At 49.9% G+C, this 13,018-nt stretch overlaps 1 protein-coding gene across 4 annotated transcripts; it reads left to right on the top strand.

The window, feature by feature from the left end:
* The first annotated feature begins 782 nt into the window (after positions 1–782).
* On the top strand, positions 783–11,874 carry TRIM38 (tripartite motif containing 38). Of its 4 annotated transcripts, none has more exons than XR_016234769.1 (7): positions 783–919; positions 2,599–3,041; positions 5,580–5,675; positions 8,434–8,664; positions 9,197–9,489; positions 9,585–9,697; positions 9,969–11,874. XR_016234769.1 is itself a non-coding variant. In XM_002714220.6 (7 exons), exons 2-7 carry the CDS (start codon positions 2,631–2,633, stop codon positions 10,490–10,492), a joined length of 1,398 nt encoding a protein of 465 aa, XP_002714266.1. In that variant the 5' UTR covers positions 783–919; positions 2,599–2,630; the 3' UTR covers positions 10,493–11,874. The 4 variants fall into 4 exon arrangements, 3 of the variants coding, with proteins under 3 accessions (XP_002714266.1, XP_069930946.1, XP_089190508.1); XM_002714220.6 differs by having other exon boundaries at positions 9,467–9,489; XM_089334382.1 differs by having other exon boundaries at positions 880–1,171; positions 9,467–9,489.
* Positions 11,875–13,018: the final 1,144 nt, after the last annotated feature.

Here is a 13,018-nt window from a genome sequence, read left to right on the forward strand (position 1 = left end):
CCATTTCAGAGTGCCTGGGGCAGAGTCTCAGTTTCTGCTGTGGAGTCCAGCTTCTTGCTGATGCGTACCCTAAAGGCAGCAGCCAGGGCTCAAGTACTTGGGTCCCTGCCATCCCCATGGGAGATCTGAATGGCATTCCAGGTGCCTGGCTTTGGCCTAACACAGCCCTGACTGTTGTAGGCGTTTGGGGAGTGAACCAGCGGATGGAAGACTTCTTTCTACGTGCCTGTCTCTGTCTCTATCACACACACACACACAAATCTGAGGCCTGCAGGGGCACAGGGACAGTGACTAGTGACCAGGACTATGTGGCTCAGACAGGACAGAGGTGCCCTGCTGCGTTCCCACCTCCCCTTCCACATACCGGAGGAGTTCTAAAACAATACTTGACCTACAAATAGCAAAAATAATAACACCGGCCAGGAAGGGCTCAGGGATGCCAAGAGGAGGAGGGTGCCCAGGGCGGAAGGGTCTCCACCCTTGGCTCAGCTTCCTGCTCACAGCACGCCGCGCGGGGCTCACAGGGCAGCTCCGGGCTCACTGATTTGTCCCTTCCTGTCGCTGCTGTAAAGGATGGCACTTTGTCCCTCGGTGTCCCCTCCCTGAGGCCCGGGCCCGCGCCCCGCCGTCCCCGCCCGCGCTCTCACAGGCCCCGCCCCGCCCCACGCGGGGTTCCCCTCAGCGCGCGCGCCTCCCCCGCCGTCGGGGCGTCGGCTTCTGCTCCGGGCTCCGGGCTCCGTCCCGCGCTGGCGGGGCACGTGCGGGTGCGGCCTCCGGCGCGGGGCAAGGCCGCGGAGGGCAGGGACGGGCGGCGGGGGCGGGGGCGGCGCTGCGGCCGCGCCCTTCCCGCGCTCGGCCCTCGTCGGCTTTCGGCGTCGTCCGACCGCACAGCAGCCTTCCGAGGGCGCCAGGGTTTCAGGTGCGTGAGGCGCGGGGGGGCCCCTCCCCTCTCCTCTCCTCCCCGGGAGCGTTAGAAAGAGGGGGCGTCCTCCAGGGAGCCCGGGGCGCCCCGCCGAGAGGGCCCTGGCGGCTAAAGCATGCGAGGAAGGAACCTGAGGCCTCCGAAGGAAGTCGGGGTGCCCGCGGGCCTGGCTTAAAGGAGACCGGCGTCGCCCCGCGGCTGCAGCCGAATTCTTGGCTTCAGTTCCAGGCACTGCCCTCTGTCTGCAAGGCAAGGTCCATGCCCATACCCCCTCCCGAGGGTGGTCCCCTTAACCTCCGTCCCAGACAGGCTCCCAGGGTGGGGGCGGGGAGCCTCGGGGCTCCGAGGCCAGGGGACTGGCGCGTCATTGGCGACTGTCACCCTGCCACCGCTGCTTCTGGGGCCAGGGCCTCGCTTGGTGGACCCCAGGGTCCCACAGAGGCCTCCCTGCACCCTGGGGGTCCTCAGACTCTCCTGCTCCGGCCCCCTGAGGTTCTGGGAGTCAGAGTCAGGTCCCAGCATGCAGGAGAGACCCTCCGGGGTGCTGCGGTCCGGGCAGCTACTGGGCCAAACCCTCTGCTGCCCTCTTGCCTTACTGGCTTCAGAAGTGCGCAGAGAGGGGTTATGGCAAAAGGAAACCAGTTCTTCGGGTTCCTGGTGTTGCCCTGGTTACGTTCCTCTTCTGGATGCCACCTCCTTAGCCTGGCCTCTCGAGCTTTCCTGGGGCCTGGGCTGAGGGGCGGTCAAGTTGGGCTGTTCCGATGGAGTCCTTTATGGACGGTCCGGGTTACCTGAGTGTTGCTACCTGGTAGGCGGAGATAATTCGGGTTCTGATTATTCTTGGTGCTCATTAGTTTGGACAGGGTCTCACTGGCCACCGTCTCACTGGCCCTCTGAGCTCTCTTGCTGCAGTTTGTTTCCTGCCTTGCTTCTGTCTCTCAGCACTTGGCCCGAGTGAAGTTTCTCAGTGCTGTTCTATGTAGGGCTTCTTGTTGGCAGCTGAGAAGCTGAACTTTAAAATTTGTTTGATTTTCATTCAGTTAAGTTTCAGTGACCACATGACAGTGGCTGCCGTATTAAATGTGGCTATTAAGCAACTTTTAAATTCCAGCCCTTTTCTGTGACATTATACTTCCTGTTTCTCTTTCTAACCTTAAGGCCAACTGTATGTTTGCAATTTAAAAAAAAAAAAAAAAAAAAAAAAAAGAAGTCATTTCCCTCCTCTTTAGCTTTTCATCAACAAAAGCCAAGCTACAAGAAGATACGAAACTAGAGATCCCAGAAAAGAGAGAAATTTGTTTCTGCCTGATTTCATGGCAAAGCAGTCTCCAGTCAACCCCCCAGAAACCTGCTTAACCATCTTCCTTAGCTCCTCTTTTATTTTCCTTTAATAGGCCCTGCAGTTAACTTGGAAGAGGGGAGAGAGGAGGAATATATTTGGGACCACTGATCCAGCTGGCCACTCTAATAATAAGCTGTACTGGCTTCATGCGTTGGTTCTCACCTCTGGTGTATCCAACAGGCCCAGCCTAATTGTGTTCCACAACATTTCCTCTTTCTATAGAGAAGACTTAAGATCCGGGGAGACTGAGCAAGCTAGCTCCTTACGCAGATGCTCCACTGGGGTGGATTTTCATTACTGGGGAGAACTCAAGCTGTGTTTTCTCCACCTCTAGATCTAATATTGAATCTTCTCAAGTGAAAAGCCATGACCTCGGCACCCAGCACCAAGAGGATGAGGGAGGAAGCCACCTGCTCTATCTGCCTGAACTTGATGAGCGACCCGACGAGTGTCGCCTGTGGACACAGCTACTGCGGCCAGTGCATTGTGGATTTCCTGAACAACCTAAGGCAGTCACAGGTGTTGCAGAACACGTTCCCCTGCCCCCAGTGTCGGGCCCCGTGTTCCCAGGAGAGCCTCCGGCCCAACAAGCAGCTGGGAAACCTCATTGAAGCCATCAAGGAGATGGAGCAGGGGATGTCATGCAAAGAACACGGGGAGCAGCTGCAGCTCTTCTGTGAAGACGAGGGCCAGCTCATCTGCTGGCGCTGTGAGCGGACATCCCAGCACCAGGGGCACACCACAGCTTTGGTGGAAGATGTGTGCCCGAAGTACAGGGTGAGTCAGTGGGCCGGGCTCTCAAGCTGTTGTTCCTCAACCCCGCGAGACTGTTCAGCCTGCGTCTAGGATGAGGACCCTCAAATCCAGCTTCCATCATGCCATTCTTGTGAAAATTAGTTTATAGTGGGCATTTGCCGAGTTGAGTGCAGACCCCCCATTCTGCCTTTCAGTATGTTCAGACCCCTGTGCCCCCGGACACGTGTTACAGGGACTCCCCCTTGCTCTAGAACGTGTGTCCTCAGGCTAAACCTCTGCATAATTTCTTGCCTCACATTGTGTACATAATTTGAGAAGCCACAGTGTGCAAAATTTTCTTGGTAGGGCCTGAAAATACAAGAGCCCACCACCTCTTGCTGTCAGTTAGTGAAGAAACCAGCAGAAGTGTCTGTGTGACTGCCCAGGTTCTAGCCCAGTTTTTTTAAAGATTTATTTATTTATTTGAAAGGCAGAATCCCAGAGAAGCAGAGGCAGAGAGAGAGAGAGGGAGAGGTAGAGGAGAGTTTTGCATCCGTTGATTCATTCCCCAAATGGTTGTAATGGCCGGAGCTGTGCTGATCTGAAGCCAGGAACTTCTGCCAGGTCTCCCACGTGGGTGCAGGGGTCCGAGGACTTGGGCCATCTTCTATTGCTTTCCCAGGCCATAGCAGAGAGCTGGATTGGAAGTGGAGTAGTGGATAAGTCGATGCCCGCAGTGCGGGCATCCCATATGGGCACTGGTTCGAGTCCCTGCTGTTTCATTTCCGATCAGCTCTCTGGCCGTTGCAGCCATTTGGGGAGTGAACCAGTGGATGGACGACCTCTCTCTCTCTCTGCCTCTGCCTCTCTGTAACTCTGCCTTTCAAATAAAATAAATAGAACTTTTAAAAAAAACAATACCATAACATGTCTTCCTCTGAGAAACTACAATTCTTTCATTTAAAGAAAAAAAAAATGAATGAATTTAATGTTTAGACATGAGTCCCCTCACCAAGACTTCTCATTATGTATATGCTAATATTCCAAAATCTGAAAAATTCTGTAATTCGAAACACTCTGGCCCCAAGTATTTTGCATTAGGGTTAACCAGCCTGTAGTAAGAAGGGAGCTGTACAAGGTACATGTTAACGGGCTTGGAAACCACAGGGTTTAAGTTAAAATCTTAGATCTCTGGTTCACTAGATGGCCAAATTTGGACAAGTTATTTACTATCTTTATGCCTTGTTTTTCCTCATCTGTAAATGGGAATAATAGCAGTTCCTGTGTCCCTAACGCACATAGCTAGGGACTTGTTATAAGCTTTAAAGACATTAAATTATGTGAAGCTTAGAACAACTCTTGGCATATATATAACATATACATATATATAAATAATATATAATAACTATATAAGTAATAAATTATATAAATATAATAAATAACAAATATATAATAAATATAATATATATAGTAAAGGCAATACATGTCTTTTGCTGAAATAATTACATGGAGCACTTTGTATACAGTCAAGAATTAAGGGCTATACTTACTGAGTTTACTCAAGACAGAGTTTTTTTTTTTTTTTTTTTTTAATTGACCACACTTAGCAATTTAGGTCAGCTTCAAATTACTTTTAGTGAAACTATAAGAAGATATTTTGAAAAATAACCTCAAAGCTTGACATGAATGCTGAGGTTTTTTTAAAAAAAATATTTATTTATTTATTTGAAAGAGTTACAGAGAGGCAGAGGCAGAGGGAGAGGGAGAGAGCGAGGTCTCCCATCTTCTGGTTCACTACCCAGATGGCTGCAATCTTCGGAACTGGACCGATCGGAAGCCAGAAGCCAGGAGCTTCTTCCCAGTCACCCACACGGGTGCAGGGAGCCATCTTCCACTGCTTTCCTAGGCCATAGCAGAGAGCCAGGTAGGAAGTGGAGCAGCGGGACCCACATGGCATGCCCAGCACCGCAGCTGGCGGCTTTACCCACCATGCCACAGCACTGGCCCCATGATTGCTGAGTTTTTAAAAACTGGCTTCATGATACCATTTTTTCAGAAGATGCCTGAGCTGCCCTCCTCATGAACTGTCTCTGAGAACTTCATCTGGGATCTTACTTGTTCCACTCTTCCCTACAAAGTTCGTGTACGCCACGTACTCGTATTGTTAATCTGCGGCTTAGCATGTTATTTTATAAAATATTTTAGGTGATTGCTGTCTTGTTCTGTTTGCAGCTTTTTCCTGACAAGATGAGTGGTGGATTATAGCTCAGGCTCTGGGTCAAGAGATGAGGGTGAAATCACAGTTCTCAAGGCAGCCAGTGATAGCCCCTTGGGCAAGTCTCCTAACCCTTTCCTGAGCCGCATTTTTGCAGCATAGAAATGATGGTAAAATCTTACCAACTGTTCAGGTTGCTAAGGAGATCAGTATGTTACTGCTATGCATCAACACATGCCCTGGCCAAGCATAAGAGCTTGATACATACATACTGTACTCTAACACATCTTGGAGGCAGGGGTTCCCATTAGTGCCTCAGACAGAGCTGAGCTGAACAGATTTGACTCACTCGGTGTTCCCTTCAGGAAAAGCTCCAGAAAGCTGTGACGCAACTGAGGCAACTCGAAGAGGAGTGCATGGATCAGAAGAAGGTCATAACAATGCAAATAACTGAATGGAAGGTACAAATCTGAGGTCTTTGATATTACGCTGTTTTCTATTCTGAAGTTTAGGCAGAAGAGAAGATTGGGGCAAAGGGTAATGCTGGTCCATTCTCATTAAACCAGACGAGATAGATGAAACCCAAAGAACCCATTCTGTGTATACCCCACTGTCCACATCCCTGAGCTTTACCAACAGTCCTTTCAGGCATCCACAGTGGTTGAGGGGATTCCTGATGCTCAGTCAGCGAAGCAGCTCCCCGCTGCCGGCCTTACCTGGGTTTCCGATTTTAAATACTTCAAATGACCTTCCTGCTCTGCAGTCCCCAACCCCACTGCTGGGGCATGTTTCCCCTCGTTCAGGGTCTGGCTGCCAGCCTTAGGGGTGCAGAAGCACTCAGCAAACAGGCTCACTCCAGGTTGAGGTTCCTATCAGTCAAGCTCATGAAGCTGCGAAAGGAGGCCTATTGGACTTACAAGGAGCATAATAATGCTTCCAGAACTTACGCATTTGCAACTGCAAACTATGGGGTCTCTCAGGTTATTTCCAGGGCTGACCAGCCCCTACATTTTTGAACACACATTCCTTTATATAAATTTATGGAAGCTACCAGTTTGCAGTCAAATCTCACAGGCCAGTGAGCCATTTGGCCGCTTTCAAGGTCCTACCCAGCCTCTACGGTGATCTGTGAGTGGTTGTGGAACCTGAGCCCCCAGAGGACACCCTTTCTTCCTTATTTACCCTTTATTTCCTTTATTTCTGGGATCTTGGGCAGTGGTGAAGACCACAATGATAACTAACATATATGGAAACCCCATTTGGTACAAGGATAAACACTGTACCTGTTTCCTGTATAAAAATTCCCCTTCATCCTAAATCAAAGATCCTCCTATTACAATATCAAGTCATCAAAACACTACTGGGATTTAGAAAGTGCTGATGGAAATTGCAATTCTATAGATCCTCAAATGAAAGCTAAGTCTTGTAAAATATGTCATTTGGTTTCTGTCAGTCTCACACACAACCCTGGCCTGCTACGTGAATACTTCTCTGTTAATCATAATAATATCCCAACTCTGGAGTTGCTTATAAGCTTTGGCTTCAGGAAATGTCCTCAGGCCCAGAGATACCTTCTTCTATCTCAAATGAAACCTTGTTTTTATCCTTGTAACTGATAACATGTTTGAACTTAGTCCTGGTTCCATGATTAAATTATCCAGCACCTCCAGCCCCGCCTGTCTCCTGTGTCTTGGCTGAAGAAGGAAATTAATCAGGCAACTACAGAGAATGCAGACAACCTCTCCCACATGTGTGCCTGCCTGCCAGCAATGACTCTGCAGCAGGAAGCTGGGAGCATTCTTCCAGCATGAGTGACTCATGGGAGAATAATGCCACATTTGCTGATCAGACATTTTCAATTTCTTTTTTTGTTGTTTTTAAGTTTTTTTGTTTGGTTGGTTTTTAAAAATATGTTTTTATTTATTTGAAAGGCAGAGTTATAGAGAAAGATAGAGGCAGAGAGGGGGAGCTTCCATTGGCTGGTTTGCTCCCCAAATGACTGCGATGGCTAGGGCTGGGCCAGGCCAAAGCCAGGAGCTTGGAACTCCATCTGGGTCTCCCATGTGAGAAGCAGAGGCCTAAGCATTTGAGCCATCTTCTACTGCCTGCCCCGTGAATTGGCAGGGGATTGGATCAGAAGTGGAGCTGCAAGGACTTGAACCTGTGCTCTGGGATGCCAGCATCTTAGGCGGTAGCCTAACCCATTGCACCGCAACACCTGCCCCTCTTTTTCTTTTTGTGGTAAAATAAACATACCATAAAACTTACCATTTTGATATTCCTGAGTGTTACACTTAGGTGGTGTTAAGTATTTTACGTGGTGAAGCAGCACCACCGCCATCCATTTCCACTTTTTCCATTTTCTAGACGGCACCGTTGTATCCAGTGATTACTAACTCCCAGTCTCCCTTTCTCCCAGGATGTGGTAACCACGATTTGATAAGTATATCTTCTCTCTGTGAATTGAACTATTCTAGGTACCTCCCGAGTGGTCTTCAAAAAGTTCATGGAAAATATGAATTATAGAAAAAACTATGCATGGATTTTAAAAATATTTTGCAACAAAACAAACTTTTCTTTTAATTCTATTTTCCATGAACTTTTTGAAGTTCCCTTTTGTAAATGAAATCTTAGAATATTTATCCCTTTTTTTTTTTTCTAGCTCGTTTCACATAGCAAGAATATTTTCAAGGCTCATCCATGTTGTATCATGTTTCACATTTTCATTCGTTAAGGCTGAATAATATTCCATTGTATCTATAAACTACATTTTGTTTGTCCTATCATTCAAGGTTGGATATGTGGTCTTTTCCACTTTTGACTATACCCTCCATCCTTCCCTCCCTCCCTCTCTCCCTCCCTCCTTCCTTTCCTCCCTTCCTTCCTTCCCTTGAAGGGCAGAGTGATAGAGAAGGAGAGACAGAGAGAAAGAGAAGTCTATCCACTTACTGGTTCATTTCCCAAATGCCTACAACAGCTGGGGCTGGGCCAGATTGATGCCAGGAGCCAGGAACTCCATCTAGGTCTCCCACGTAGGTGGCAGGGGCCTAAGTACTTGGGCCATCATCTACTGGGTGCATTAATGGGCAGCTGGATTGGACACAAGGACATTGGGACTGGGTCTAGCACCTTGATATACGTGGGATGCGGGTGTCACAAGCAACGGCTTAACCTGCTGAGACACAGTGTTGGCTCCTGACCATACTTTCTTAACTCCAGGAGAAGATAGAGACTCAGAGACAAAAAATCCGCTGTGATTTTGAGACTCTCCAGAGCTTTCTACAAAAAGAGGAGAATTCTTACCTCTGGAGGCTGGAGAAAGAGGAGAAGCAGGTTTTGAAGAGGCTGCAGGATGGTCAGGCCAGTCTGGAGAAGCAGAGCCAGGAACTCAGGAGCCAAATCCAGGGGCTGGAGGAAAAGTGTCAAAGCCAGGCCCAGCAAGTGCTGCAGGTGAGGCTGGGGGAGGTGCAGGTGGGGGGCTGGCGTGGGTGCCTGCCTTCGCTCAGCAGTGGCACACTAATGCGGGGGTGTGTATCCGTCTCAGCAGGACGGACTCATTCATTCACAGGACCTCTTTAAGTTAATTAGAAAAGCCTCCTTCCTCTGAGTGCACGGAGTGGCCAGGTGGACCTTGGGATAATTTTACCACCGTTTGCCCCTGGTCCTGTGTGCACAGAACCCTGATTCTCAGATTCTCTCCCAAAGACTCCTCCAGGGGCCAGTGAGTGATAACCTTTCCTTACTCTCTGGTGGAGCTCTTGCTCCAGAGCTGTGCTGGGGCCTTCTGACACCTCCAAGGATCCTCCCGGTTAAGGTAAACAGCTGGAGCTGTTAGTTCTGTCCCCACTAACGGGATGGTTGTTCCACTGTAAGGTTGAGAGCGTAGCATGGCTGCTCCACCACCACGAGACACCTACAGCCGCCACCTTGGTGCACATCTTGCCAGGGGGAGCCAGGGCAAAGCGTGTGGCCCTTTCCCCAGGTGGCCCGCATGCTGATGCTGTTGTCGACACAGCTGCTTCCCACGGGTTTCATCCGGGACAGCAGGAGATGCTGAGGGTGATAAGCATCCTGTCACACTGCATGTCCTGGAGGCCAGGGCAGGAACCATTCCCTGGAGCATCTGTCCACATCTAAGGCTGGGGTCACCGTGCTTCTTTGGAGTGAGCATGAATGGAGGACAGCACCGCGTGCCAAACCCTGACACCTGGAGATGGTGACACACTCACCGTTTGCTTTTGTGTCTTTACAGGATGTGAAGGGCACGCTGGACAGGTAAGTCCTCTAGGGTTGCGGGAGGGGTGCGGGGAGGACGTGTGCGGCTACAGGGAACGCACCCCTCCAGGTATCTCTGGCCCTGCTTCCTCTAGGAGCTGGGCTGTGAAGCTGGAAGCGCCAGAGGTCTTCTCCTTGGAGGTTCTTACGACGTGCAACGTTTCTGAGCTTTACTTTGATGTGAAGAAGATGTTAAGGAGCTATCGAGGTGCGTGCACTCAAACATCCTTACGTGCTGGGGGTGGAAGGGACCCAAACAGTAAACGCGCTCAGCCCCTGTCCCGAGCAGGCGCACTGCCGTAGGCCAGGTGCAGCTGTGATGCTGTCCCTCGTCAGTGTGCTCGATGCTTCACGTGGGTGCTGCATGCTGGTTACCTGGTAAAAAACGAGTAGCTGAGCATCCCCTTTAAGTTAGAAGAGCCACAGAGAAACCCAAAGCGACGTTTGGGGTTTCTTTTGTTGTGGTTGTCTTTCTGCAGTCGACGTGACTCTGGATCCAGTTACAGCCCATCCTGAACTGACCCTGTCTGAAGACCGGAGGCAGGTGACCCGGGGGTGGCCCCAGGAGAATCTCGCCGCGTCTCCCAGGAGATTCAGTGCCTTACCCTGTGTCCTGGGCTGTGAGAGCTTCGATTCAGGAAAGCATTTCTTTGAAGTGGATGTTGGAGAAGGGACGGGGTGGGATTTGGGAGTTTGTGTGGAAAGTGTGCAGAGGGGGTTCGGCGTAAAGCAGAAGCCGCAGTCTGGCTTCTGGGCCATCAGGCTGTGCAGGAAGAGAGGCTATGTTGCGCTCACCTTCCCCCAGACTCCTCTCTATCTCAGTCAGCAGCCCCTGGTGGTGGGAGTTTTTCTGGACTTTGAGGCCGGAGTTGTATCTTTTTACAATATGAGTACAGGTGCTCACCTCTTCACCTTCCCAAAGGCCTCCTTCTCTGATACTCTGCGACCCTATTTCCAGGTGTATCACTGTTCTCCTTTGTTCCTGCCTCCCCCAGGTGAGTAGGACAGGCGCAGGGTCTCCTTGTTGGCTTCACCAGCACAGAGAGGAGACTTCAAGTCCCGTGAGGGCAGAAATTTGGTCTCTCCTATTCCCTGCTGTTCCCCCAGTACCTAGAACTGTGATGGCTTTTAGTGGACACTGCTACATCTGCCCTGAACTGCCGGCTCTGGAGACTTTCAGGCTGTCACGAAGATCAGGTCAACAGTGAGGGTCGCACTGTCCTCCCTGCCAGTCCCTCTGCAGTGAGCCCAGGGCTGTGACTGCTCCGGGGTCCTTGAGCAGGGTGTCCCCAGAGTTAGGGAGTCTTCCAGCTTGGTTGACACCATTGTAACTCCTGAGAGCAGGGGCATGAAAGGAGGCCGGGAGTGTCTGCCCACCACATAAAAGAGCAGGAAAAAAAAACAAAATAGCAGCGGCTCCTCCCACAGTGTGCCTGGTCAGTGATCCTCAGAGCTGTCCTTCCTGCAGGCTGCCGGACCCCCTGAGTCTCCCTGGGGAAAGAGGCAGGCAGTGATGGGGGCAAGTTCCAAATGGCTTGAAATTATATGCTTCAGATGGAAGGCGGATTACCAGCAAAAATGGACTTTGGTGGGAAACTCAGTACCGGAAGAGAGCAGGAGGTTGGTCTTTGCCAGACTGCTGGAGCCAGCCCTCTGATGTCTTAGATCTCAGGGAATAGTTGTTGCTGGAGTGATTGTGGGCTGTCTTTGTTGTGATTCAGATGTGATGTAGAGAGACCTTGACTGTCTACAACTCTATTCTGAAAAGTAAATGCCCACCACACCTAAATTATTATACCTCAGTGGGCTAAGGACAAGACCTCATTAATATCAGCCAATACGTAAACAGTGTTATTGATGACCAAAACTAGTCACAAATTTGCTAGATAGTTATCATTCAGAGTTGATATAAAAATTGATGTTCGCTGATGTTTGTGAGGTCCTCTGTCTCTGCATTAAAGGAGAGGCAGTGGGAGTTGTTCTGGATGTCAGGCATGCGTGGGCCAACCCCTCTGTCCACACGGAAGACATAGGGAGAGTCAGACCACTGCCCAAGCACCTGCTGCCTCCACCCCCTCACACACAAACATACAGAGGACAAGAGAAAACACTGTAGCCTCCTATCCTGCAGACAACACCAGAGAAATCCATGTAACCAACTTTGTTAAAACGTGCCTTTATTGACCATTGGTTTTCCTATGTTTGCCACCTGGAAACCAGCCCTTCTCCTTAGCTTTGTTGCTTCTGTAGAAAGAAACGTCTTGTTCTGTTAAGATGCAAGAAAAGCCAAGAGTTCTAACCACCAGCTCTGTCACTCTCCCTGGAGTGCTCTCATGAGTGTGTGATGCTCGTGTTAATAAACTTCTGCTTGCATGTGTCTTGTCATTCTGCCTTTTGTTTAGTTTTTGGGGTTCCAGATGAACAACCTAAAATGGGTAGGCAGACGAGATTTACCTTTTGTTCCCACACGGGGAACCCCAGTCTTACGTGGTCAGTCCTCGTAATTTCAGCATGCTGACTCAGTTCTGGGGCTTAGGGCCCACTGGTAAGGGAGGAACCCCACAGTCGTGCAGGACCAATGAAGGCACAGTCTGGATCTCAGAAGCTCTAACTCCTGGAGTAGTGCAGTCCTGTCTGACCCAAGTGTGGTCTCGCTCAGAAAGGGAGGCCGCCCCGCCACTGGCAGAGTCTGGAGCGCTCGCCCGGGAGATTCTGTATTCCTGAGTGCTCAGTCTGCGGAGCAAGAAAGAGCAAACATTTAACTGAAGAATTTTAGAAATTAATAAAAGAAACCTTTGAAACTGTAAGGAAGGATGTATTAAGGATTACCTTAGAAATTGGTTGGGATGCAAACAAATTATAGAAAGAAAAAGAAGTCCCGGTGGTCCTTAGAGGGAAATACTACTAATTAGATAATACATTGGCTTCTTTAATGAAGATTTTTAAAATGAAGAAGAAAATAGAGGGGCTGACGTGGAGTAGCAGGTAAAGCTGCTGCCTGTGATGCTGGCCTCTGAAGAGACCCAGCTGCTCCATTTCCAGTCCTGCTCCCTAATAGTGAACCTGGGAGAGCAGCAGAGGATGGGCCAAGTGCTTCAGCCCCTGTATCCGGGGAGGAGACACAGAAGAAGCTCCTTCCTCCTGGCTTCAGCCTGGCCCAGCACAGCTGTTGCAGCATTTGGGGAGTGAACCAACAGATGGACGATTCTCTGTCTCTCCCTCTCTTTAAGTAACTCTGCCTTTCAAACACAAATAAATAAGGAAATCTTAAAAATAAGAATAAAATAGAAACACAAAAGAGAGGGAGAGACAGAGAAGTCTTCTATCCGATGGTTCACTCCCCAGATGGCCACAATGGCTGGTGCTGCACTGATCCGAAGCCAGGAGCCAGGAGTTTCTTCCGGGTCTCCCACGTGGGTGCAGGGGCCCAAGGACATGGACCATCTTCCACTGCTTTCCCAGGCCATAGCAAAGAACTGGATTGGAAGAGGAGCAGCCGGGACTAGAACTGGTGCCCCTGTGAGTTGCT

The sequence above is a fragment of the Oryctolagus cuniculus genome, chromosome 5 (assembly GCF_051225735.1).
Source record: "Oryctolagus cuniculus isolate XC-2025 breed Fujian yellow rabbit chromosome 5, ASM5122573v1, whole genome shotgun sequence".
In the NCBI taxonomy this organism is placed as follows: Eukaryota; Metazoa; Chordata; class Mammalia; order Lagomorpha; family Leporidae; genus Oryctolagus; species Oryctolagus cuniculus.